Source organism: Drosophila melanogaster, chromosome 3R, assembly GCF_000001215.4.
Source record: "Drosophila melanogaster chromosome 3R".
NCBI lineage: Eukaryota > Metazoa > Arthropoda > Insecta > Diptera > Drosophilidae > Drosophila > Drosophila melanogaster.
In genome coordinates this window covers 1,172,465-1,200,010 of record NT_033777.3, presented here as the reverse complement: position 1 = coordinate 1,200,010, position 27,546 = coordinate 1,172,465, and the positions used below count along the sequence as shown (strand labels likewise).

General features: G+C 41.4%; 1 protein-coding gene across 1 annotated transcript in view; it reads right to left on the bottom strand.

The window, feature by feature from the left end:
* The window catches only part of Myo81F (Myosin 81F), a 1,965,857-nt gene that overhangs the window by 1,332,922 nt on the left and 605,389 nt on the right, over positions 1-27,546 (bottom strand). The window contains exon 8 of the mRNA NM_001316563.1: positions 8,036-8,401. Coding sequence (NP_001303492.1) covers positions 8,036-8,401 — 366 coding nt within the window. The remainder of the gene's footprint in view (positions 1-8,035; positions 8,402-27,546) is intronic.

The window sequence follows — 27,546 nt, the reverse complement described above, 5'->3', positions numbered from 1 at the left end:
GCAACGCCGCTTTACGCTGTCCCTATCTGGAACTGCGTTACCACCAAAAAAAAAACCTATCTAGATAGTGCCCGCGCAGTATCACGGACAATGGCTCTCAGGCTAATCAGAGGCTTTAGAACCATATCGGACGACGCAGCGCACGCTCTGTCAGGCATTACACCCATTGACCTAGACATAAAGGGCAAATACCTAGCCAGTGAGGGGTATACCCATTTAGAGATCAGAGAGTGGATTCGAGGAGTATGGCAGACCAGGTGGCAAGAGTCGCAACGGGGACGCTGGACGTACAAACTTATCCCGGAACTAACGGACTGGGCTGATTGCGAGCACAAAACGGTGGACTACCACATGACCCAGTTCCTCACGGACCATAGCTGTTTTCGAGGGTAAATATTTAGGTTCCGCCACGTGGATACAGCCCAGTGCCTCTACTGCACAGACGCAGTGGTAAACGCAGAGCACATCCTACTGCACTGCTCCGGGTTCGCCGAGGAGAGGGCGCAACTCGTGGCGCTCGCTGGGTCACCTCTCAGCCCGAGAGGCCTGGTTGCCGCTATGATGGTGGACAAAATCGTTTGGGATGGGGCTCACGTGATCATCGTTACCATGATGAAGCGTGTCCGTAAGGACGAGTTGGTCAGTGGGAACTATAGACAATGAGTACTCCCGTATGTTGGCGGCGCAAGAACTCTACGACTGTACGCTCAGTTGGCCGTAAAAAGGCGCTGCTGTGCATCGCAAAAGAAGATGGAGTGCGACTTGGCATCACATCCTGGTCACCGATGAAATACTTTAACTGACAGTCCGGGTGAGCTTGACAAGGACAGGAGAGAGAGCATAGGTTTTTGTTTAGTACGTAGGCATAATCCCTCAGCTGAGGGTTATTAATCGTGCATGCCATCCAAGGACGTTAGATGGTATCTTTAGAAGATTTCATTTTCCTGCCGTATATATTAAAAAAAAGACAAACATGGAAACAATAAATGTTGTCTGCTTTATAAAAATTGCTGCCAGGTTATAAAACCTGAGCAGCCAAAAATTACTTGTTAGCTATGTGATAGAATGGTGCATACTAAGTGCGCTGGTTATAATGGCCGTACAAGTGATGATACCCTAGCAAAGGGTAAAAATCTAAATTACTGTTGTGATGCTTGCCTTGTGGTTGCGAACGAGATGAAATCGTTTATGCGCCAAACTAAGGGTGGCTTGAAAGAACTGATTAACAGTTTTGGCTAGAGATAGTTTTCGTCGAGCCGATGATCTTCTTTCACAGTTTAATGGCCTTAAGCTATTAGATGAATCTCCAAAGCGCAAAAAAGCCGCTGGTGGTAGGCTGCCTAAGGCCCCGCAACCACGGGCAAATGATCAACAGGACTCCACAACTGATCAGCTGTCAATCGCAGCAAATCCGCATATGTTGCTGAGTTCGGCACCTAAAAACGATTCGGAGCAATCCGATCAATCCGCTGTGGAGGGAGCCCACCCTGGGATTGCTAAAGATTCCGAATTGTCTGCACTGGTTTCTCATCCAGTGACTCCACCTGTCCGGATTAGTGGTGGTAACACCACAAAGGAACATTGAGTCCGGACTTCCGGCTCAAGTTGGCACTTCAGAAATACAATCGGCAGGGCCAAAACCCCTCGCGGTGGTTCCACTAAAGAAACAAATTTTCGTTTCTCGGCTTTCCCCTGATCAAACATCGTCTGATGTATTGTCTTATATACAAGACAAAACAAAAGCCGATAATATAAAAGTGGAAAAATTTAACTTCTCTTACGCTAGGGACATATCATCTTTCAAGATAACTGTCCCAAACGAGCTTTTTTCGACCATATGTTCGGATGATTTTTGGCCGGATAGTATGGTGGTAAAAAGGAAAAAGGGTCCTGTGGGAATTAAACTTCACTCACGTGGCCAGACCACTGCACCAACCGGCTCTTCATCTTCTTCCTCTTCTTCAAAAAACTATCAACGAATCTTACTATTTCCTATCAAAATGCTAGAGGCTTGCGTAGAAAATTATGCAAATTGTATTGTGATAGTCTTTCATTTGCATGCCTTATAATAGTGTTCACAGACTTGGTTAAAGCCGGAGATACTTAACTCCGAAGTCTTCCCAGGTCTGTACACTATGTATAGGTATGACCGTCCCTCCAGGCGGGGAGGAGGAGTCTTAATTGCGGTTAGATCTACCCTCGCGTCGGAGGAGTTACTTTTTGACGAGTCCCGTAATTCTGAATTCCTATGCGTAAAGCTGTCATTTTCCGACAGATCAGTTTATATTACGTGCTCGTATATTCCGCCATCTTCTGAATTCCCAGAATATCAGAATCATCTTTCCGCTATTCAGTCCATCTTGAATAAACTGTCTAAACTGTAAACTGTGACTCTGTTAATCATTTCCTTCTAGTAAGGAAACTTGACGCAAAAAGTCCTCCTTTAAAATTCTCTATCTTATGTTCTCCGAGTCACATCCGGTGTCTCACAAGGGAGTCACCTTGGTCCCCTTCTTATTACCTTATCTATTAAGGACCTCCCCTTAGTAATAAAACATTTGCGTGTACTTATGTACGCAGACGATGTTAAATTATGCCTCCAGCACAAGGATATTTAGCGCCATTTGGACAGAATAACACGGGTTGATGATCTTGGTGTTCTTCTGTACCCTAAACTAAAATTTTCTAATATATAATATATTGTCAGTAAAGCCAGGGGTGTGCTTGGTTTTATAAAGAGGTGGTCTAAGGATGATCCTTACTTGACTAAAACCTTATTTATTTCGTTAGTCCGTCCGATTCTTGAGTACGGATCACCTGTTTGGAGTCCACAATACGTAGTCCACTCGGACCGCATTGAATCGGTCCAAAAAAAACTTCTTGCTTTTTGCCTTGCGGCGCCTAAATTGGTATGCAAACCGTATATTATCTCCTTATTCTAGTAGACTACTTTTAATTAATTGATAATGTTGAGAGTCCTGACTTGATTCGTCGGCTTAACTTCTCGGTTCATAGTAGATTCACTAGAAACTATATACCCCTTATCTTAAATCATTGTAGATCTAACTATGAGTTGTATGACCCTTACAGAGTATTATGTTCTACCTATAATAGACTTTATCCTATTATCTGTGTCTGTTTTTTTTTCTATATCGCGTCTATCTTCTTGCGAATCGAGCCGTACGATGTACGGCAGCGCTCCTCGGTCGGTTGGGCGGGAGGTGTGGCCGTCTCACCCGTGCGAAAAAAGTTTTAATTCTTTTTTTAAAGTCCGTATTATTAGATTCCGCAGCTTCCTCCGAAAGTTCTCCAATTGACACTAACGCATGCTGTATTACTGCAGATCCATGAATTAGCACCTTATGGACTGTAGCTGGCAAATAGTACCATACATACTCATTGATCAACTCCTTTGCTGTATCGAGGGCATATGTATTAAATTTCTTAATATTAATTTTATACCCCGATGCAATAGCTTGTAGTATTGTGGCACAACGATATATCAAATTTTCATTTATTCCGGTAATTTTTGATGCCAATTTTGGATTAGAAAAAAATTTTCTTGCCACATTTCCGTCGTTGGAAGAACCTTTACCACCATCTCTAGACTTATCTACAATGATTCCCATTTTTTCGCGAAATTTTTTCAGTATTTTTGCTTTCTTTTCATTACTTTTATTTTGTGGTCAGAACCTCTCACCTGCCACATTTTTATTTCGGACTTATAGGAAAGATGTAAAAAATACTCGAAAAATCGAATTTTCGCATGAAGTGGAGATAAACCAAATTCAAAATATTCAGTTATTACGTCTTTACTCATACATTTTGCGATTTTTCCCCAAGTGGGACTTGCTCCACATAAGTAACATTTCATAGACGAAGATACACTTAAGGCGTTGCATATTTTCCCATCCACCATGGTTAGTTGTAAGCTATGTTCAACATTTATCTTTTTATCATTTATAAATACTTCGGTTGGATTCAGAAGGTTTATTTTTTCCTTAAAATACTTTTCCTCTTCGATTGAAAGTTTTGTTGTCTCTTTACTGGCCTGCAGTAACGTGTTGACGATGGTCTGTTGTTTTTCCAAATTATTTGTTGGTTATCTTTTGAAATTAGTTGGAGAGGTACGTATGATGTGACAAATAAGCTTTTATCCTGTAAATCATTATTGAAAAACTTTTGATTATATTCGCTATGACCGGTACTTCCATCAAATCCTCACTTTCCAATTAATAAAAGATTTTTAACACAATTATCAGTGAGTGTTTCGACTACCTCAGCTTGAAGCTCTAATATACTTGACGCTGTGTTATTTAATAAACTCCACCTCAGCGTGAGATTCATCAACGAAAATATTTTCAGGGTTTCTCATTTTCTTTGAATGTAGTACACTTTGATAACTTGAAAATAAATCAATGCCTATTTTGGTGTTTACAAAGTTTCTAATCAAGAGATTTTGGTTTTTAGACAAGCTTGCCTAATTTAATAGTGAAATTATTTCAATCGGATCTGCTGGAAATAATTTTTTTTTTCAAATTCATTGAGTAAAGCAGATACAGCGGTCTCATCTATTTTGGCCAGTTCAGCTAAACGGCGTCGCTTTGATCTTGATGATGACATTGAGAAATCTACTTTTGGACGGCCACGATGAATACTTTCCATAATTTTCTCAGATATATTATGGTTGCATTTTAATAAAATTGTTTTCTTTTGATTCAGTCATTCACATTGGTACTTAAGGAAGGAAGCTTTTTTCCGATTGTAGCGAGTCCAAAAATAAACAAACAAAACAAACAAATTTTTCCAACACATTCAGTTTATTCAGTAGTACGCTACCGTGGGTAGGGTACCGTGGGTACCCTTCTTTGTGCACCATAAATCAAAAATATATAGGTGTGGAAATACACAGAGCTCTGAATCGTCTTCCATAAGCATAAATAAATTTAAACAAATCAATACAATTACTTGTTTAATAAATAAAAGTTAAATTAACATGGAAAATTATACACAAACACAAAAGACAAAACGACACAAACACAAAAGACAAAACGACACAAACACGAAACACAAAAACAAAGACACAAAGGGACTTCACTGGGCAAACTTAACCCAAAAATAACAGATATGGGCGTCTAGTATATTCAATATTACAAGCACATCCGCAAGTTTCCGCAGCTGAACTCAAAACTTTTATGAAAATACCCACAATAAACAGGCCATTTGAAGATATTAATTTTACTTAACTTAGTTAACTGAGTAAAGTAAATACCTTCTACTTTAAAATCCATTTTAAATTATTTAAATCGAAGCTCCTCACTGAAAGTATGCCTTTGAAGTTTGCTTTTGAAATGCAGAAATTACAATGTGTGCAATTTCGCTACACAAATGAACACGTACGTGTACATAACTTTAATTCTATTTTTAGAAAAACCCGTTAGGTTTGAAGCAAAAACTGGAAATATTTGGACTATTTGGAGACAGTTTGGTTACTTTATGTGTAAATATATTTAGATGGTTTTTTTATTCTTGGCCTCTGACGGAACCACTGTGCATGGGTGTGCTTGGTTTTATAAAAAGGTGGTCTCAGGAGTTTGATGATCCTTACATGACTAAAACCTTGTTCATTTTTCAGTATGGATAACCTGTTTGGAGTCCACAATATTTAGTCCACTCGGACCGCATTAAATAGGTCCAAAAAAAAACTTCTTACTTTTTCCTTGCGGCGCCCAAATTGGGATGCAAACCGTATATTACCTCTTTATTCTAGTAGACTACTTTTAATTAATTTACCTTCCCTAGCTAACCGTAGAACTATGCTTGGATTAGTCTTTATTTGTAAGCTCATTGGTGGTGATGTTGAGAGGCCCGACTTGATTAGTCGGCTTAACTTCTCGGTTCCAAGTATATTCTACTAGATTCACTATACGCCCCTTAATTTAAATCATAGTAGATCTAACTATGAGTTGCATGACCCTTACAGAGTATTATGTTCTGACTATAATAGACTTTATCCTATTATCTGTAATCTTGACTCTCTGCCGCTCTTAAAGCAATCGATTTTAACTTTTTTATTACATAATTAGATCCTACTAACAGTAATATTTAAAATAGTTATTTTTCATTATATTCATTTCCTCGCTTCTGTTCTCTTTTCTATATCGCGTCTATCTTATCGCGAATCGAGCTGTACGATACACGGAGGCGCCCATCAGTCGGTTGGGCGGGAAGTGTGGCCGCGGGACCCGTGCGAAAAAAAAATTAGAACAATACCATAACCAATTTCTTTTAGTGTATGCCAACATAACAATAGATTTTTTCCTAAAGAGAGGAAATATTTAATTTAATCAAGAGCATACACTGCCAGAAAACGGTAGGAAAGATGTATTTTGAAATATTAAATTGATGCTTAAACTCTAATTCTGATAACTTATAAAGTGCAAAATATTAGTAATAAAATTATTGAAATATAGAAATTAGCTGAAATAAATTCTTTTAATTTTTGCTGCCAATGATGTTTTATTTTCGATATTCAATGTTAACTATTCACTATTTATTTAATTCATAGTAGTTTTATGCACTGATGATTTTTTTTCGGGGGTTTATTTTCACTTATTTATATATTATGTTTCACTTCACTTTAAAGTTTGTTCCTCATATTTCATTTTTACCTTTGCCAATAGGATTTCAGGACAATTTTCGAAAGAAAGACCAATTATTTCCTAAATGAAAATATTAAGAAAAAACAAAACAATAACTAACCTAGTCTTTAACCACTAACTTAACTAATGCATAATGCAGCGATCCTGATTTAGGTTGCTTAAGCACACGTGCACTCGTGGGCCTTTAACTAGGCTAAGGTCTTAAAAAATATATAAAAATATCGACTTGCTCTGAATGCTCTTTATGCAATTATCTAGGCACTTATATTTATGCGATCGTGACTATCTGTGGGATGGGCGTAATTCCCACCGCGAGGGTTTATGACATTTATTTAGGCACTTATGAATATTTATCTGATGGTGGAGAAAATCGTCACTATCGAAGGATGGGCGTAATTACGCGAGGGGTTATGGACGACTCTGTGGTCGCCGAAAAAAAATCAAATTAAGCACTGCACTGCTGCCGCTGTTCCGCCAATTTCTCGCTTTGCTTGCGAAGCTCGATGTTGGAAAATATGCGCTGCCCCGATGCCTGTGGATTGCAAGGAGCAACATCGTTAATATGGATTCGAACATACACAGTGTTTCCATTTTTATATCAATGTAGATTTGTGATTCATTAAACAGCTGGTACAAGCACTCCTCATATTTACTATTTACATATTCACTGCGCATCATCAGGTTAGCGCCCCTTGATAGAAAATCTTTGATGTGAGATATTTCGAAATCTGTTTAAGCTAAAGTAAGCACATCATGATAGTAATGACAATAGCGTTCTTCCAGATTAAATTTCTTCACGTCCGAAAATACGACATAATGTCACTCCTTATACCAGGTCATATGAGCTCGAACAAAACTCAGGCGTGCTTTTTTTCGAAACTTATCATAGCTAAATTAGCTAAATACAAAATCCATTACAAAACCAGAGATAATGCTAAATTCAAGTTCCCCGACTATCAGACACCCCTTAGCTAGTGAAAGTGCGAATGTAAAAAAAATTAAAAAAAAAATTTATTGAATGTGTGGGAATGAAAATTTTGGGTGGCTTGAAAGCATCAGAGAGGCGTGGGCAAGATATTGGGGAAATAAACAATAAAACGAAGAAAAATCAAAACACGTGCTTACAACAAACTTGCGCTGCATCTATGTCTTTAGAGTCTGTACGCCTAATCTCAACCTACGTTATTTGAAACTTCCTAAGATATCGACCTTCCTACGGAAATACGTTCCTCATTAAAGAAACATATATATATACATTTTATATGGTCGGAAACGCTTCCTTATTTATACTTTACAACGAAAATAGTATACCCGTTTATTTTACGAGTATCGGGTAATAAGCAATTAAAATATTTATATTAACTTATAGGTACCTGGTATGTTGATAAATCTTTTATAAACACGTCTTTGCTGTAGCTCATGTATTCAAACATTACATCTTGTTGTACATCTCGATTTTTTTCCACAAATCCGCCCACAGCGTAGATTACAAGACCTGCATAATGTTTTATTCCAAACTCGGTTTCCCAATGACGACGATCAGATCCTTTAATGTAATTTGGGTGTGACTCGAACTCAGTGTGCATATTACTTAAAAAAGCCAAATCAGAGCCTTGTGGCATATGACACTGTTCTGTCAGTAACTTGAACACACATCGCGGAGGTTTTTCTAATATTTCCAAGCAAGGAGTATTATCTGTAAACTCCACATGATTAAAGTATATTCCTTCATGTTCATACTAGAATACAAATTAAATTAAATTTTATTAGTTTTTTGGGACTTGTTAGTATATATAATAAAGCATACCGATAAAGCATACCAAATATTAAAAATAGTTTTTATTTAATTAAAGTACTTAATTTTTTTCTACATAAAATTGAGACGAGCTATAAAACGGTAACAGGAAAGCGACTGTCGAGACTGCATTTGCATATTTCCTTTTGCGTTTCTACATCTACCAGTGTATACCAGATTCGTTGAAAAGTATGTAACAGGTAGGACAAAAGCGTTTTCGACTATATGAAGTATATATATTCTTGATCAGGATCAATAACTGAGTTGATATAGCCATGTCCATTTTATCGATTTGCCAAAATACGTTTTGCAACGCTCACTCTAACGCCCACACTTTGGCAAAATGTTGTGATATTTTTTTCATATTTTGTTTGTTTTGTAAATTTCTATCGATTGGCAAAGCCACTCCTCCAAACGTCCAAACACTGCCACGCCCACACTTTTGAAATTTCTTCGTTTTATTCTTGGCCTTGCCAATTTTTATCGGTATACCAAGAACACCGTGGCCACGCCCGTCCTTTCACCTACAAAACTTCCAAAACAGTCACGACCCCACTTTTAAGCAATTTTTAAATTTTGTTCTTATTTTATTTCCCAGTATCTATTGATATCCTAGAAAAATCTGATAGTCTGATAGTCGGGGAACTTGACTATAGTATTCTAGACCTTTATCAAGAATACATACAAGTTATGTATACTCCTCTTCTCTATCCAGGGGGGTTATTAGTATCTCCTCTTCCGTGACCCGTGGTCTTCCTTCTCAAGAATTAGGGACGACCTTTGCACTGGATTTAGGTAGATAACGTTGGAGGGCTGGACTTCGCCCCCTTAGTTATATTGCTAGCCTTGTGGCATAGCAATGCAATGTAAATAAGAACAAAGTGATTTTATGGCTATACACCGGAGATGAGCTGTGGTTTATTGAGCAGCTTTTTTAGAACTAAAGTACAGACAATATTCTTTGCTTGGTCTACCATACGCGACAATGCGTCGCGCCACCAAGACATGAGCGGCAAGCCGACTCAACATTCCTTGTGGCGCAGCGCGACACTCCAAATGGGAAGCGTCGGACTTCCACCGCCGAACGGTCTCAGCATAGAGCGCTGAACTCCATTATGGCGCGTCAGCATTACTTATGCGAGGCTACTTAGTTGCTAAGGGAATGTAAACTTGATGGTTTGTTAACTATCCCCCCTCAGGTTTTTGACCGTCCTCGGTCAAGCTGTACTTGTCGATGGTCCGCTGCATCTCCTCGGAGGCTCGTCTTCTCCTTAACGCCAGATAAAGTAAAAAGGAGTCCATCAGACCGTCGTTCAGGATACACCAGCTGCGAACCAGACCCTAGGCGAGCCAGCGGAGTGGAGATCTGACGATCCTAGTTGCTTGCTTAGTGCCTTTCGAATGTTTACAAACTCAGTACCATTGATAGTTGCCGATTGCTCTAAGGTCACCAGGTACGTTCCCTCGATCAGAATCTGTGGCCCACCATCTGTGCTAACGTGGGCTGTTGCTTCGTTGATTATCACAACACCGTCGTCTACCGGCGTTATTGCTTGCAAGTGGCTGGTTTGTGTGTGGCATTGTGCAGAGTTTCCCGCTTAGAGTGAACGCGCACGTTCGCAGAACGTATGGTGTGTGGTCTGAGTGCATCCTCTGACCGCGAAGGTGTCATCTTTACATTCCGCCAGTGTGTCGTCGTCGAGGCATAAGAGGATGTGTTGATGGGAAACTGAGTAGACAGAGACCTTCTTGCACTTAACCCTTAACCCTTAACCCTATTAGTATATGGATGATGTTTGCGGACTGGAGGACTCTAATTTTAGATGCTTCTACCAAGTGTCAACCAAGTCGTTTTTTCGGGCATTAATTATCTTATTGATTGTGTCGGATAATCTATTGATCTGTTTCTGGGTCACTGAGTAGATGATTATCTGCCTAGAGTTAGATTCCACTAGGTGAGCCTCCGTTATCTTGACCTTTAGGAAATCGGAGGCATCAGGAGTACCCGCCACTACCTTCAGAGCTGTATCTAAGAAGTCTAGGCTCCTGGCAATCCTGTGGTGAACATTAAGGACGGAGAACAACGTTCTCAGGTGATCTGTATCAACCTCTGGCAATTTACACATATGGGACTGGGGAAAGGACTAGGGCAGTTTTTGTGTTTCGTCTATCATGATAGCGTACTCGGAAAGGTTATGTTGAATGGTGAATGTTTCAAAAGTTCACGCTGTTCAAACACCAGCACATCCCCATCTAACACGGGAATGTATTTGATCCGAAAAGTCGGTGATCCGAGCATTCGCTACTACCAGGGAAATTAACATCATGAGGGTGAACCTGGAAATTATAGACAAGGTGCTCGGGTTTTTCTTAACATAACTTTTTAACTAACTGTAAAGCGAGCGCCTACTTGAGGTTGTCCTTATGGACCACCCTCCCTTTAATGAGAACAGACGTTCCGAGGTCTTCTTGCACCTTTTGTTCCGTGCATAATGGGGTCAGATTATTTCCTAACCTCTTGTTCTTTTTTACAAAGACCTGTTCTCCATCTCAAATATATGGTTTTGTCTGGTCGGGTTACATCTTTCGATGTAGTCCTGCTGGGCTTTAACCAATCTGGCCTTGATGTTTAGGCAGCGCTCGTGGGTCCCTGAGTGTATAACCTCAATTGGCCTCTCAAGAGTGACCGAGTGCACGGTTTTGTTATATTCTACTGATGCCCTCAGGATTAGTTCTACTGTGTCATTTGTCTTTTTGTCCAACTTCAGACATCTGGCAATTTCTGCCAGTGTGCTGTGAAACCGTTCAACTTGTCCATTGGACGAGATGTGGAATGGGGGCGCATTCACTATGTCAATGTCGAAGCTGTTCTTGAGCGTTGAGGTGATAGTTTCTGAGTTGAATGCAGCAGGGGTGCTGTGATGTCCACTATTGTTCTGGACGCCACTGGTTGCACTATTGCAAATTTTGAAAATTTGTCAACGCAAGTCAGGAATAGCTTCCTGTCGGTTGAGAAAATGTCAATATGCACCATTTCACCAGTATAACTGGGGATAGGTGTTTCCCCGAGCTCTTGCTTCTTCGGGTGCCTGTCATACTTTGCTTGGGTGCAGACCCTGCAATTAGCTACCACTTCCTTTGCTAAAATGCCCATTTTAGGAAAATAATAGTCACGAAGAACTTGTTTAATATTTTCCTGCGCAGCTCGGTGTGCACGGTTGTGTTCTGCAGTGATGATTTCTAACTGCTCGGATATATCCAACACGACATTCTTGCAGTGACGGAATTGGGTAGACGGAAAATGCGTAATGAGGTCGTGTTGAAAACTTGCTAGAGTAGGCATACGCAATGAATCGCGTTTACAATTTCAGGGCTAACGACTTCTTTTAGGGCTTCCGTGCTGGTTCCACAATGATCTGGTTCCTGAAGCAATTTAAGGGTTTATCAGTAGTTTCGACCGTGTATGTCAGGGACAACTCGCTGTGGATAGTCACAGCGTCTAATCGGGTTTCGTTTTGTAAGGCATTCAGTATAATGTATTCAAACATTACATCTTGTTGTACATCTCGATTTTTTTCCACAAATCCGCCCACAGCGTAGATTACAAGACCTGCATAATGTTTTATTCCAAACTCGGTTTCCCAATGACGACGATCAGATCCTTTAATGTAATTTGGGTGTGACTCGAACTCAGTGTGCATATTACTTAAAAAAGCCAAATCAGAGCCTTGTGGCATATGACACTGTTCTGTCAGTAACTTGAACACACATCGCGGAGGTTTTTCTAATATTTCCAAGCAAGGAGTATTATCTGTAAACTCCACATGATTAAAGTATATTCCTTCATGTTCATACTAGAATACAAATTAAATTAAATTTTATTAGTTTTTTGGGACTTGTTAGTATATATAATAAAGCATACCGATAAAGAATACCAAATATTAAAAATAGTTTTTATTTAATTAAAGTACTTAATTTTTTTCTACATAAAATTGAGACGAGCTATAAAACGGTAACAGGAAAGCGACTGTCGAGACTGCATTTGCATATTTCCTTTTGCGTTTCTACATCTACCAGTGTATACCAGATTCGTTGAAAAGTATGTAACAGGTAGGACAAAAGCGTTTTCGACTATATGAAGTATATATATTCTTGATCAGGATCAATAACTGAGTTGATATAGCCATGTCCATTTTATCGATTTGCCAAAATACGTTTTGCAACGCTCACTCTAACGCCCACACTTTGGCAAAATGTTGTGATATTTTTTTCATATTTTGTTTGTTTTGTAAATTTCTATCGATTGGCAAAGCCACTCCTCCAAACGTCCAAACACTGCCACGCCCACACTTTTGAAATTTCTTCGTTTTATTCTTGGCCTTGCCAATTTTTATCGGTATACCAAGAACACCGTGGCCACGCCCGTCCTTTCACCTACAAAACTTCCAAAACAGTCACGACCCCACTTTTAAGCAATTTTTAAATTTTGTTCTTATTTTATTTCCCAGTATCTATTGATATCCTAGAAAAATCTGATAGTCTGATAGTCGGGGAACTTGACTATAGTATTCTAGACCTTTATCAAGAATACATACAAGTTATGTATACTCCTCTTCTCTATCCAGGGGGGTTATTAGTATCTCCTCTTCCGTGACCCGTGGTCTTCCTTCTCAAGAATTAGGGACGACCTTTGCACTGGATTTAGGTAGATAACGTTGGAGGGCTGGACTTCGCCCCCTTAGTTATATTGCTAGCCTTGTGGCATAGCAATGCAATGTAAATAAGAACAAAGTGATTTTATGGCTATACACCGGAGATGAGCTGTGGTTTATTGAGCAGCTTTTTTAGAACTAAAGTACAGACAATATTCTTTGCTTGGTCTACCATACGCGACAATGCGTCGCGCCACCAAGACATGAGCGGCAAGCCGACTCAACACTCCAAATGGGAAGCGTCGGACTTCCACCGCCGAACGGTCTCAGCATAGAGCGCTGAACTCCATTATGGCGCGTCAGCATTACTTATGCGAGGCTACTTAGTTGCTAAGGGAATGTAAACTTGATGGTTTGTTAACTATCCCCCCTCAGGTTTTTGACCGTCCTCGGTCAAGCTGTACTTGTCGATGGTCCGCTGCATCTCCTCGGAGGCTCGTCTTCTCCTTAACGCCAGATAAAGTAAAAAGGAGTCCATCAGACCGTCGTTCAGGATACACCAGCTGCGAACCAGACCCTAGGCGAGCCAGCGGAGTGGAGATCTGACGATCCTAGTTGCTTGCTTAGTGCCTTTCGAATGTTTACAAACTCAGTACCATTGATAGTTGCCGATTGCTCTAAGGTCACCAGGTACGTTCCCTCGATCAGAATCTGTGGCCCACCATCTGTGCTAACGTGGGCTGTTGCTTCGTTGATTATCACAACACCGTCGTCTACCGGCGTTATTGCTTGCAAGTGGCTGGTTTGTGTGTGGCATTGTGCAGAGTTTCCCGCTTAGAGTGAACGCGCACGTTCGCAGAACGTATGGTGTGTGGTCTGAGTGCATCCTCTGACCGCGAAGGTGTCATCTTTACATTCCGCCAGTGTGTCGTCGTCGAGGCATAAGAGGATGTGTTGATGGGAAACTGAGTAGACAGAGACCTTCATGCACTTAACCCTTAACCCTTAACCCTATTAGTATATGGATGATGTTTGCGGACTGGAGGACTCTAATTTTAGATGCTTCTACCAAGTGTCAACCAAGTCGTTTTTTCGGGCATTAATTATCTTATTGATTGTGTCGGATAATCTATTGATCTGTTTCTGGGTCACTGAGTAGATGATTATCTGCCTAGAGTTAGATTCCACTAGGTGAGCCTCCGTTATCTTGACCTTTAGGAAATCGGAGGCATCAGGAGTACCCGCCACTACCTTCAGAGCTGTATCTAAGAAGTCTAGGCTCCTGGCAATCCTGTGGTGAACATTAAGGACGGAGAACAACGTTCTCAGGTGATCTGTATCAACCTCTGGCAATTTACACATATGGGACTGGGGAAAGGACTAGGGCAGTTTTTGTGTTTCGTCTATCATGATAGCGTACTCGGAAAGGTTATGTTGAATGGTGAATGTTTCAAAAGTTCACGCTGTTCAAACACCAGCACATCCCCATCTAACACGGGAATGTATTTGATCCGAAAAGTCGGTGATCCGAGCATTCGCTACTACCAGGGAAATTAACATCATGAGGGTGAACCTGGAAATTATAGACAAGGTGCTCGGGTTTTTCTTAACATAACTTTTTAACTAACTGTAAAGCGAGCGCCTACTTGAGGTTGTCCTTATGGACCACCCTCCCTTTAATGAGAACAGACGTTCCGAGGTCTTCTTGCACCTTTTGTTCCGTGCATAATGGGGTCAGATTATTTCCTAACCTCTTGTTCTTTTTTACAAAGACCTGTTCTCCATCTCAAATATATGGTTTTGTCTGGTCGGGTTACATCTTTCGATGTAGTCCTGCTGGGCTTTAACCAATCTGGCCTTGATGTTTAGGCAGCGCTCGTGGGTCCCTGAGTGTATAACCTCAATTGGCCTCTCAAGAGTGACCGAGTGCACGGTTTTGTTATATTCTACTGATGCCCTCAGGATTAGTTCTACTGTGTCATTTGTCTTTTTGTCCAACTTCAGACATCTGGCAATTTCTGCCAGTGTGCTGTGAAACCGTTCAACTTGTCCATTGGACGAGATGTGGAATGGGGGCGCATTCACTATGTCAATGTCGAAGCTGTTCTTGAGCGTTGAGGTGATAGTTTCTGAGTTGAATGCAGCAGGGGTGCTGTGATGTCCACTATTGTTCTGGACGCCACTGGTTGCACTATTGCAAATTTTGAAAATTTGTCAACGCAAGTCAGGAATAGCTTCCTGTCGGTTGAGAAAATGTCAATATGCACCATTTCACCAGTATAACTGGGGATAGGTGTTTCCCCGAGCTCTTGCTTCTTCGGGTGCCTGTCATACTTTGCTTGGGTGCAGACCCTGCAATTAGCTACCACTTCCTTTGCTAAAATGCCCATTTTAGGAAAATAATAGTCACGAAGAACTTGTTTAATATTTTCCTGCGCAGCTCGGTGTGCACGGTTGTGTTCTGCAGTGATGATTTCTAACTGCTCGGATATATCCAACACGACATTCTTGCAGTGACGGAATTGGGTAGACGGAAAATGCGTAATGAGGTCGTGTTGAAAACTTGCTAGAGTAGGCATACGCAATGAATCGCGTTTACAATTTCAGGGCTAACGACTTCTTTTAGGGCTTCCGTGCTGGTTCCACAATGATCTGGTTCCTGAAGCAATTTAAGGGTTTATCAGTAGTTTCGACCGTGTATGTCAGGGACAACTCGCTGTGGATAGTCACAGCGTCTAATCGGGTTTCGTTTTGTAAGGCATTCAGATTCTGCCTAGATAGGGCATCTGCCACGAAGTTTTCTTTGCCAGGTTTGTAAAAAACCTTGGCTTATAAGATATAAGTTATGGCAGTCCGAAGGACTACCTTAACGAGAACTGCATTTCCAAATAAAGAAGACGAATTGATTTTATTTTTATTCGAGGTTTAGGTTGATAGGATAGGATCGCAGCAAGAATTGCACTGCCTTCCCGCGACGATTCCACCGGCTTATCTACCCGGCTTGAGTAGCTGCGTCAGCCTTCTAGCCGCAGCGGTCGTTGCGACAACAGCGTCGGGCAGCGCAGCATTGCCGGGAGCTGACGCTGTGGTTTCTTGGTCCCACAGCGGAGACGTGCGTGCAGCGTTCAGCGGTGTCAGCGTTTTGGTCGCAACGGATATTGCGACACTTGCGCTAGTCGATATTTGACCAGCGCAGCGTTGTTGTTGGCCGAGCGAGTTATTGAGGGGGACGGGGAGGAGGCTCGTTGTGGCCTGTGTTAACTCCCCCCCACCACAAGATCTGCGTCCCGCAGATCACTTGAGCTCGCTTTTGACGCTCGCTGATTCCAATTCCGAAGCGAAGTCGCCCGTATTTGGGATGCCTTTCGTTGACGTGATCTTCCTCCACATGAGATAACTGCTTACGAGGATGATCATTACCAATATGATTTCCAGAGAACAGGAGTATACAAGTCTGCTTGATGTTGCGGATAACCTTTTGATGTTTTCCAGGCTAAAGTCGTGAACGTATTCTAAGGAAAGTTCGTACTTCGTTGCAGTTATTTTCGAGAGTACTGCCGGAATTGCCATCAGATGTGTTGTAGTATGGCTGCTGTAATTCCTGCCCTTAACAGCGATGGTTTCGTTGGAGTATTGTATTATGTAAGATCCCTTCAAGTTGTACTCCTTTGTGGGCCGCTTATTGAACCATTAAAGTTTGTTAAGAAGATCGTGCCGTCGTCGACTGGCATGATGGTTTCTGCGTTGCTCCTCAAGTAGCTACAAGTAGCGCGTCCTCCCTTAAGCAATCTGGGAATGCAAGTGTCCTCCTTTAGTTTACGCAGGTCTTTTTCCTGGCATACCGTTGTATTGCCTATGGAGAGGCATTTGCCGAGGACGATGTACGTTTCTTCGGCGGTCGTTGCCACTTTGTTGGCTTCCAATATCACCTGTTTTCCCTCAATCACCGTTGGGTACAAGTATATCATACGATATTTCTGCTCCGTTACCTTGGGCATGGCCACAATGTAAAGTAGGGCCGTCCCATTAGTTAGTATCGTAGGTCGAGAGAACTCTACTGCTTCCACTGCGTTCTGTTAAGGAAGGTCTCTTACTTCCGACAGTATCACCGCCATTTCCTCGTGGTCCAACAGGTTTGTGTTGACCACGCCAGTTTTAGCTAATTGACAAGCTCGCGTGATCTCCGCTACCTGTGTGGCTAAGATCATAGCCTTGTGAAGTATAGCGGTGAAGAGATGAAAATCCCCATCTATGGCGTTGACCTTCCCAATAACGTCATTTAGTTGCTGGAGCGACTGGTGTGTTGCGTCGAATAGCCTAGTGTTGATCCGTATTTGCTGATCATTGTTCCTGGCTAGATTATCCTGAGAGTTCAAAATAGCGTCCCAGTCTGCTGCATCTGGCGAGCCTGCTATCCATTTCCAGGCGGAGCCCAACCAATTGATGGCCCGACGGTTCCGATGCGGTGAGCCGGTCAGCCGGACGAGACCCTCTGTTGCTTCCTGCAGATAGTGAGTCGTTATGGTGGTGATTCGTTGGTCGTTGATCATAGCCGCTTCTCCTTGAGTGGCCTAGACGATTCGTTGCATCCCTTTCAAATCGATGAAATTCGCCAACTTGAAGACCCCGGTTACTCTCCATACGTTGCCTCTTTGTAGTGGGACGACAGGTGAATCGTACTTGATTATGTGGATTGCTCCCACCATGTGGATGAAGAGCAAACTTAGTTTTCGGATTATTAAGATATTGTGGTATGATACAAGAAGGTTTTTTTATTTAAATAAATGGTGTCTTTTGAATTAAAATTTTAACTTAACAAATTGTGTGTGGACATTATGACAGTTAGAAGTGGTATTATAGTATTCTTAATTTATAAGTGTATGATTAAAAGTGACACGCTCTCTCTCTTTTTGTTATTAATTCCTAAGATCTGATTTGTGAAAAGTTTTACCGGATCTAGTCTTGACAGTTACTCTTCTATCTTCTTGTACTACCTCTGGCTTGTAGCGTTGAGTGAACAGAGTTGTTGTATCTGTCCACTGTTATGGGTACCAATTCTGTGTCCTTAAACGTCGGATATTCGGTTTTTAGACACCTATAGATTTATAAAAAGGTGGAGTGGAATCTTTCTACCTGACCATTGACTTCGCTCTTTTGGGTTGGGGTGTTGTACAACTTAATTCCCAGCGTTTGTAAATAATTGAGTACAGTTGGACATAGCAATCCCCTCTCATTGTCTGACACAATAGTTTTAGGGACTGAAAAATAGTGAAGTACTTCCACCAACTTTTCCCGCAGATGAACCGAAGATTTTGACTCCAACGGGAAAAGTTTCGCGAATTTCGTAAACTTATCTATGCAGCTCAGATATATTTTCTTTTGTAAAGTAAAGATATCAATGTGAAGGATTTCGCAGGGATAATCTGGTTGGGTGCAAGAGTGGCTTATTCGGGTGCCTGTCGTATTTAAACAACTTGCAACATTCGCATGAAGACAGCTAAACACGGATCGTACTAGCCATTTTTGGGAAATAAAACTTTTCGAGAATTTGAAGACGAATCTCCTTGGGTGCCCGATGAGCCCTCCGATGTTCTTTGTCAATTCCCTTCAGATTTCTTCCTCATCAGATAAGTCTGTAACTAATCTTTGTGTAATACGTATCTTAAACATTTTGAAATTATTGAGACATTGTGTCTGGAAGAGGTGCAAATATGAATCTGGAATTTTAACTCCATTAATAACGGATGGTTTTAAATATTTTCGTAATGAAATAGTTAGGCTGGATTGGATACCACAGTTAATAGGTATAAAATGACGAACAAATCCCGAATGAGGATGCTCGCAAGAGTATTCGGGTAAGTCCAGTTGAAAAATTAATTGGTTTCTAAAAACGTTGATGGGCACTTCTACGTGGGGCACGTAGTGCGAAACGTCGTGGAGAGCGCTATGGATGGTTTGTACGGAATCAGTATCAGAACCTGTAGCTGTGTCAGATCATAAAAAAATTAACGTGAGAAACAATACGAGAAAGTGCGTCGGCGACTACATTTGACTTCCCTGGTTTGTAAATCAATTCACAGTTGTACTCCTCTATGCGAGATTTCCAACGCTTCAGTTTAGCATTGAAATTCCTGTTGCCTAAGGCAAATGTAAGAGGTTGATGATCTGTATACACTCTGAGTGTTGTAGCGCCGTACAAATATGATCGTAGATTGTCTAATGCCCAGACTATCGCGAGCATTTCCTTTTCTATTGTAGCGTAATTTTCTTCAGTTTTATTTAAGGCGCGTGATATATAAGCGATGGGTCTGTCTTTCCCTTGGGCGTTTTGTGACAAAACCGCCCCAATAGCGTAATTGGACGCGTCTCTTGTCAGGTGAAATGGTATGTTAAAATTGGGGAAAGCAAGCACTTCTGATGAAGACAGAATGGTTTTCAAATTTTTAAAGGCTTGTAAGGCTTCTTCATTCAACCCAATTAGAGCCTTTGTTGATTGAGATGCCTTGATTCTAGCATATTTCCCTCTAGTAAGATTAGTTAAGGGTTTCGCCACCTTGGCGTAATCCTGAATAAACTTCCTGTAGTAGGAAGTCATACCCAAGAACCTTTTTAATTCCCTAATGTTGGTAGGTGGTTCCATTTTGTTAATGGCTTCTACTTTCTTACTGTCGGCTTTAATGCCCTCCGCCGAGACAATGTATCCCAAGAACTCTACCTCACTTGCCAAGAACTGGGTTTTCTCCAGATTTACCCGCAGATTCGCGTCTCTCAATCTTTCAAAAATAAGGCGCAGATTCGACCAATGTCCTGTTCTTTCATGTGAATCTGATGGAAGCCCGACGTTAGATCGAAGTCGCCCGTATTTGGGATGCCTTTCGTTGACGTGATCTTCCTCCACATGAGATAACTGCTTACGAGGATGATCATTACCAATATGATTTCCAGAGAACAGGAGTATACAAGTCTGCTTGATGTTGCGGATAACCTTTTGATGTTTTCCAGGCTAAAGTCGTGAACGTATTCTAAGGAAAGTTCGTACTTCGTTGCAGTTATTTTCGAGAGTACTGCCGGAATTGCCATCAGATGTGTTGTAGTATGGCTGCTGTAATTCCTGCCCTTAACAGCGATGGTTTCGTTGGAGTATTGTATTATGTAAGATCCCTTCAAGTTGTACTCCTTTGTGGGCCGCTTATTGAACCATTAAAGTTTGTTAAGAAGATCGTGCCGTCGTCGACTGGCATGATGGTTTCTGCGTTGCTCCTCAAGTAGCTACAAGTAGCGCGTCCTCCCTTAAGCAATCTGGGAATGCAAGTGTCCTCCTTTAGTTTACGCAGGTCTTTTTCCTGGCATACCGTTGTATTGCCTATGGAGAGGCATTTGCCGAGGACGATGTACGTTTCTTCGGCGGTCGTTGCCACTTTGTTGGCTTCCAATATCACCTGTTTTCCCTCAATCACCGTTGGGTACAAGTATATCATACGATATTTCTGCTCCGTTACCTTGGGCATGGCCACAATGTAAAGTAGGGCCGTCCCATTAGTTAGTATCGTAGGTCGAGAGAACTCTACTGCTTCCACTGCGTTCTGTTAAGGAAGGTCTCTTACTTCCGACAGTATCACCGCCATTTCCTCGTGGTCCAACAGGTTTGTGTTGACCACGCCAGTTTTAGCTAATTGACAAGCTCGCGTGATCTCCGCTACCTGTGTGGCTAAGATCATAGCCTTGTGAAGTATAGCGGTGAAGAGATGAAAATCCCCATCTATGGCGTTGACCTTCCCAATAACGTCATTTAGTTGCTGGAGCGACTGGTGTGTTGCGTCGAATAGCCTAGTGTTGATCCGTATTTGCTGATCATTGTTCCTGGCTAGATTATCCTGAGAGTTCAAAATAGCGTCCCAGTCTGCTGCATCTGGCGAGCCTGCTATCCATTTCCAGGCGGAGCCCAACCAATTGATGGCCCGACGGTTCCGATGCGGTGAGCCGGTCAGCCGGACGAGACCCTCTGTTGCTTCCTGCAGATAGTGAGTCGTTATGGTGGTGATTCGTTGGTCGTTGATCATAGCCGCTTCTCCTTGAGTGGCCTAGACGATTCGTTGCATCCCTTTCAAATCGATGAAATTCGCCAACTTGAAGACCCCGGTTACTCTCCATACGTTGCCTCTTTGTAGTGGGACGACAGGTGAATCGTACTTGATTATGTGGATTGCTCCCACCATGTGGATGAAGAGCAAACTTAGTTTTCGGATTATTAAGATATTGTGGTATGATACAAGAAGGTTTTTTTATTTAAATAAATGGTGTCTTTTGAATTAAAATTTTAACTTAACAAATTGTGTGTGGACATTATGACAGTTAGAAGTGGTATTATAGTATTCTTAATTTATAAGTGTATGATTAAAAGTGACACGCTCTCTCTCTTTTTGTTATTAATTCCTAAGATCTGATTTGTGAAAAGTTTTACCGGATCTAGTCTTGACAGTTACTCTTCTATCTTCTTGTACTACCTCTGGCTTGTAGCGTTGAGTGAACAGAGTTGTTGTATCTGTCCACTGTTATGGGTACCAATTCTGTGTCCTTAAACGTCGGATATTCGGTTTTTAGACACCTATAGATTTATAAAAAGGTGGAGTGGAATCTTTCTACCTGACCATTGACTTCGCTCTTTTGGGTTGGGGTGTTGTACAACTTAATTCCCAGCGTTTGTAAATAATTGAGTACAGTTGGACATAGCAATCCCCTCTCATTGTCTGACACAATAGTTTTAGGGACTGAAAAATAGTGAAGTACTTCCACCAACTTTTCCCGCAGATGAACCGAAGATTTTGACTCCAACGGGAAAAGTTTCGCGAATTTCGTAAACTTATCTATGCAGCTCAGATATATTTTCTTTTGTAAAGTAAAGATATCAATGTGAAGGATTTCGCAGGGATAATCTGGTTGGGTGCAAGAGTGGCTTATTCGGGTGCCTGTCGTATTTAAACAACTTGCAACATTCGCATGAAGACAGCTAAACACGGATCGTACTAGCCATTTTTGGGAAATAAAACTTTTCGAGAATTTGAAGACGAATCTCCTTGGGTGCCCGATGAGCCCTCCGATGTTCTTTGTCAATTCCCTTCAGATTTCTTCCTCATCAGATAAGTCTGTAACTAATCTTTGTGTAATACGTATCTTAAACATTTTGAAATTATTGAGACATTGTGTCTGGAAGAGGTGCAAATATGAATCTGGAATTTTAACTCCATTAATAACGGATGGTTTTAAATATTTTCGTAATGAAATAGTTAGGCTGGATTGGATACCACAGTTAATAGGTATAAAATGACGAACAAATCCCGAATGAGGATGCTCGCAAGAGTATTCGGGTAAGTCCAGTTGAAAAATTAATTGGTTTCTAAAAACGTTGATGGGCACTTCTACGTGGGGCACGTAGTGCGAAACGTCGTGGAGAGCGCTATGGATGGTTTGTACGGAATCAGTATCAGAACCTGTAGCTGTGTCAGATCATAAAAAAATTAACGTGAGAAACAATACGAGAAAGTGCGTCGGCGACTACATTTGACTTCCCTGGTTTGTAAATCAATTCACAGTTGTACTCCTCTATGCGAGATTTCCAACGCTTCAGTTTAGCATTGAAATTCCTGTTGCCTAAGGCAAATGTAAGAGGTTGATGATCTGTATACACTCTGAGTGTTGTAGCGCCGTACAAATATGATCGTAGATTGTCTAATGCCCAGACTATCGCGAGCATTTCCTTTTCTATTGTAGCGTAATTTTCTTCAGTTTTATTTAAGGCGCGTGATATATAAGCGATGGGTCTGTCTTTCCCTTGGGCGTTTTGTGACAAAACCGCCCCAATAGCGTAATTGGACGCGTCTCTTGTCAGGTGAAATGGTATGTTAAAATTGGGGAAAGCAAGCACTTCTGATGAAGACAGAATGGTTTTCAAATTTTTAAAGGCTTGTAAGGCTTCTTCATTCAACCCAATTAGAGCCTTTGTTGATTGAGATGCCTTGATTCTAGCATATTTCCCTCTAGTAAGATTAGTTAAGGGTTTCGCCACCTTGGCGTAATCCTGAATAAACTTCCTGTAGTAGGAAGTCATACCCAAGAACCTTTTTAATTCCCTAATGTTGGTAGGTGGTTCCATTTTGTTAATGGCTTCTACTTTCTTACTGTCGGCTTTAATGCCCTCCGCCGAGACAATGTATCCCAAGAACTCTACCTCACTTGCCAAGAACTGGGTTTTCTCCAGATTTACCCGCAGATTCGCGTCTCTCAATCTTTCAAAAATAAGGCGCAGATTCGACCAATGTCCTGTTCTTTCATGTGAATCTGATGGAAGCCCGACGTTAGATCGAGAGTGGTGAAATATCTAGCCTTACCGAGACTGGCCAGTGTGGAATTAATGTCTGGTATAGGGTACGCATCAGATATGGTAACGGCGTTTAAACGCTTGAAATCAATCACTAAACGATATTGTTTTTCCCCATTTGGTTTTGGTTTTTTAGGCACGACCCAAAGGGGAGAGTTATAAGGACTTCTTGAAGGTCTTATTATACCATCGCGTAACAATTCTTCCACCTGTGCTTCTACCACCCCTCTCATGTTGGCTGGGTATGGGTAACTTTTAGCGTAGATAGGGTCCTGAGTGTTAGTACGAATTTCTGCTCTAACGACAGTGTTAACGGCTCCTCCAGGTGATATTGGTTCAAAAATATTTGAAAATTTGCTGATTAGAGCATTCAAGGCAAGATTTATGGACTCTGAATGATCGATATTAATTAATGAATGAACGTTGAAAGATTTCTTAGCTAAAAGTGGCAGCTTGACGCCTGGTGTTATAACAAGTAAGTCTTTCTCCCTGTCGATCAAGGCTTTTAATTCCTTAAGCGTGTCGTCACCAATTATTCCGTCGAAGGAATTTAATCCAGGTAACACGAAAAATGTGAGAAGTAAGTCATTGCCAAATTTTTTAAAAAACTGCCCCACAAGTTGACGTGTGATTTTTACGCAACCTGTGGCAGACTGGGCAAAGAATGGTGTTGTTAAAGGAGTTGAACCAGCAGCGATTTTTGGGCTAATAAAATTTTTATTTGCGCCGGTGTCAACTAGGAATTGTAACTTAGCCCCGTCTCTGGTATCATATTTTAAGTATGGTACGCTAGAGAGGTGTCCGTCATAAAATTTGTTACTTCTTCCGCATTTGGCTGTTCCTCAACTATTACTCCTTGGTTTTGCTCTCCTAGGAAGACCTGTTGGTCTGAACCATCGTTATGTTCGCAACCTTCCCCGTAAAATGCCTCGGGGTGGGTATCCTCAGCTATGATTGTACTAGGAGGCCCGACTATCGTCATGTGGTACAATCGTTGCGCTTTCCCAAAAGGGTTTGCGGATGTGCTTGGACTCCGTTTGCTAGCGGTGTCCTTCTCTCTACGAGCGTTGAGCCCGGATTGATACGACTGACCTGACCTGTTAGATTCCATCTTAATTGCCTGTCGCGGACCTTGATAACCCTGCCAATTCCTACCTGAGCTATCATTTTGGGCAGCGATCATAGGCGCTCTAATCGGCGGCTGCGCCGAAGGGAAACGTGGCACGACTGAAGAGCGATATTGTTGAGCGGGGTGATTGAATGAAGGAGTGTAAGTAGGCCTGACCGAGCGTCCCCGGAAGTTTATATTCTGTAGCTCCAAGCAAAAACTATATGCCTCTGGCAAATTCTTGGGACTACGTATCACCAATAATTTGGAAACATCGCCCTCGAGCCCTCTCAAGAAGACATCTAAAGCTTTATCCCTATAGGTTTCTATCAAGGCGCTAACCACGTTTGGGGGATGACCGCCACTCTTCAACTTGTTAATAATAAGTGAAAACTGACTATTTACCTCCATATAAAATTCCTCCAAGGACTTATTACCCTGAGTCAACTGCGACAGTTGATACTCGAGAGTGCGAACATCTCTTTTGTCCGCGTAATGAAATGCCAGAACTCGTTTGACTTCGGCCCAGTCGTCGTCTGGTACGCTATAAGAACAGAGGGCCAAATCGGCTTTACCTCTTATCTTCTGTCTAATATGCAAAACAATGGACCTATACAAAGGCTTGTATTTTACAATTTCATATTCATTTAGAATCAATTGAGCCCTGTTGACCCACGACACATACTACTCCAATTGACCTTCGAATGGTTGTAATTCCTTTAAACAATCGGGTAAGGTAGAAGTTTCCCTTAGCTCGTATTCGTTACGTGGTTTAGTTAGGGGGATAGGCTGATTCGACACCGGATTGCGCTGTTCATACTCATTTTCCAACGTACAAAGCCTATTGCTAACCTTCTTGACATCCTCCTTAATCCCCATAACCTGGTTTAACAGAGCTTTCAAAGAGTCATCAAACTTCCCTAAAGTTTCCTTAATTTCCTCCATTTTCTTTGCTAACCCGGGAAACTGTAAGGTAAGAACCGGTAATTAAGAATTTTAAATTTTCGATTTTGTTGAATTTTTTGATACAATTTACAACTTTTTCCTTACAAAACTATTTCCGAAGAGAGTGCGTCTCACTTACTCAGGTTGGTGTGTAGATGTGTAGGTGTAGGCAACTAGTGTTGTTCCTTTTTGTATTGGTATAATATGTTATGTTGTGGTGTTTAAAATCCCTTGACGGAAGTTCTATAGAGTAAAAGAAAATAACTTTAATAATGAATTTCTTAAGATTCGTAAATATTTAAATAGCCGCGCGGTGGGAATCGGACGTTTCTCTTTTTTTCCTTTATTTTTATTTTATATTTTTTCTTATTTTTTTTTTGTTTTTAAGTGTGAGCCAATTTTAATAAATTTTCCTAATGTTTAGATACTGCACGGTGGTCCGTAATGGATCCTTTTTGGCAGGTAGCCTACTAAGGTACGGGTTGCACACAATCTACTAGGCAGCTTTTTTTGAATGCATTCCACACCACTTAACCTTTCCAGTAGATTACCACACATCTTATTTTTCCATTGGTTTCGATTTTTAATTTTTTGATTGATTATTTATTCACATTTACTTATGTTATAGCTGTGAATTAACACATTTTACTTCTTGCATTAATTTTATTAGTTTTTATTAGTCGCAGTTTTTTCCTGCCGCAGTGTTTAATTGTTTTTTATTACTATTTATTTTAACAACATTTTTTTTGCACTCGCAGATTTTTCTTCTTACTGCCGCAGTGTGTATTTGTTTTTAATTTCTATTTATTTTAACAATAACTTTTGCACTCGCAGATTTTTTCACTGCCGCAGTGTGTAATTGTTTTTTGTTTAATTTTATTTAGGAAATTCTATTAACACTTCTTTCATTTCTTGGCGCATACCCTTTTAAGGAAATAAAAATAAGTGTGGCGAAAGTATGCAATGAAAATTGGTCAAACCGAATTTCACAACCTTTACGTGGCCAGCAATGAATTCTGTTTTTTCTTTTTATGTGGTGTAGTTCAGTTTCGCAGTTGCGATAAGCCGGACGCGTTTTCGATGCAGTGGCACAGTTTAGTTTAACAAACTTACGGGCAAGTCCACAACTGTGGCACAAAGTATAATAAACGATAACATAATCAAATTAAGTTTTGGCAAGTGAAAGTGTGGCGACTTTTACTAGCCAGCGTACGTTTTTTTTTGAAAATGGATAACGGTCCACAGCAAAAATCTATCGATTATGAGTCGATGAAGCTAATTGCTGGCGCGGGCCCAAAAGAGATACGGGAGCAAATGAAAAAGAGCTGGCAAAGTGAAGATCCAGCCTTCGCTAATACCAGTATTTCAAACACCTACTGCAGTTCGACCTTCACACTGACCTCCACCAGCTCGACTATCTCGTCTGCGTACATCTTTACCTCCTCCTTGAGCGGCAACGTGTGCTCTACTGCTGCCAGTACAACTCACAACAGTGCATCTGTCAGCTCAACCGCGAAGCCACAATCTGCCACCGGCTGGCAGGATGTCTCCTGTAAATCAAGAAATGGAGGAATCAAAAAGGGAGCAGGCGCAGTCCTCTCCCCTAATATGGTAAAAAAGGTTGCATCTGATAAGCCGGCAAGGAGCCATGCTCCTCGAATACCGCCCTCAACCGTGCCGCAAGGAAAGCAGGACCAAAACAACAGCTGAAAGGTGCTCACCAAACTGTACCAGCCGCTCCGAAATCAAGCCGTCACTCTAAGGTGCCTAGAATGATGTTTCCCAATGTGGTTAACTTCACAGCATTTCGCAGCGAGCTGGACGCCCTTGTGGGAGACTCCTATACAATTAAGGCCCTTAATTCGGGAGACTGCGCTGTTCAGTGCAACTCCCCTGATAGCTACAGGCTGGTGGCCTGGCACTTTCTCGACAAAGGATCTCTTTTTCATCATCATCAGCTACCGGAGGACCGACCCTACAAAATAGTCATGCGCAACATTCACCACGGA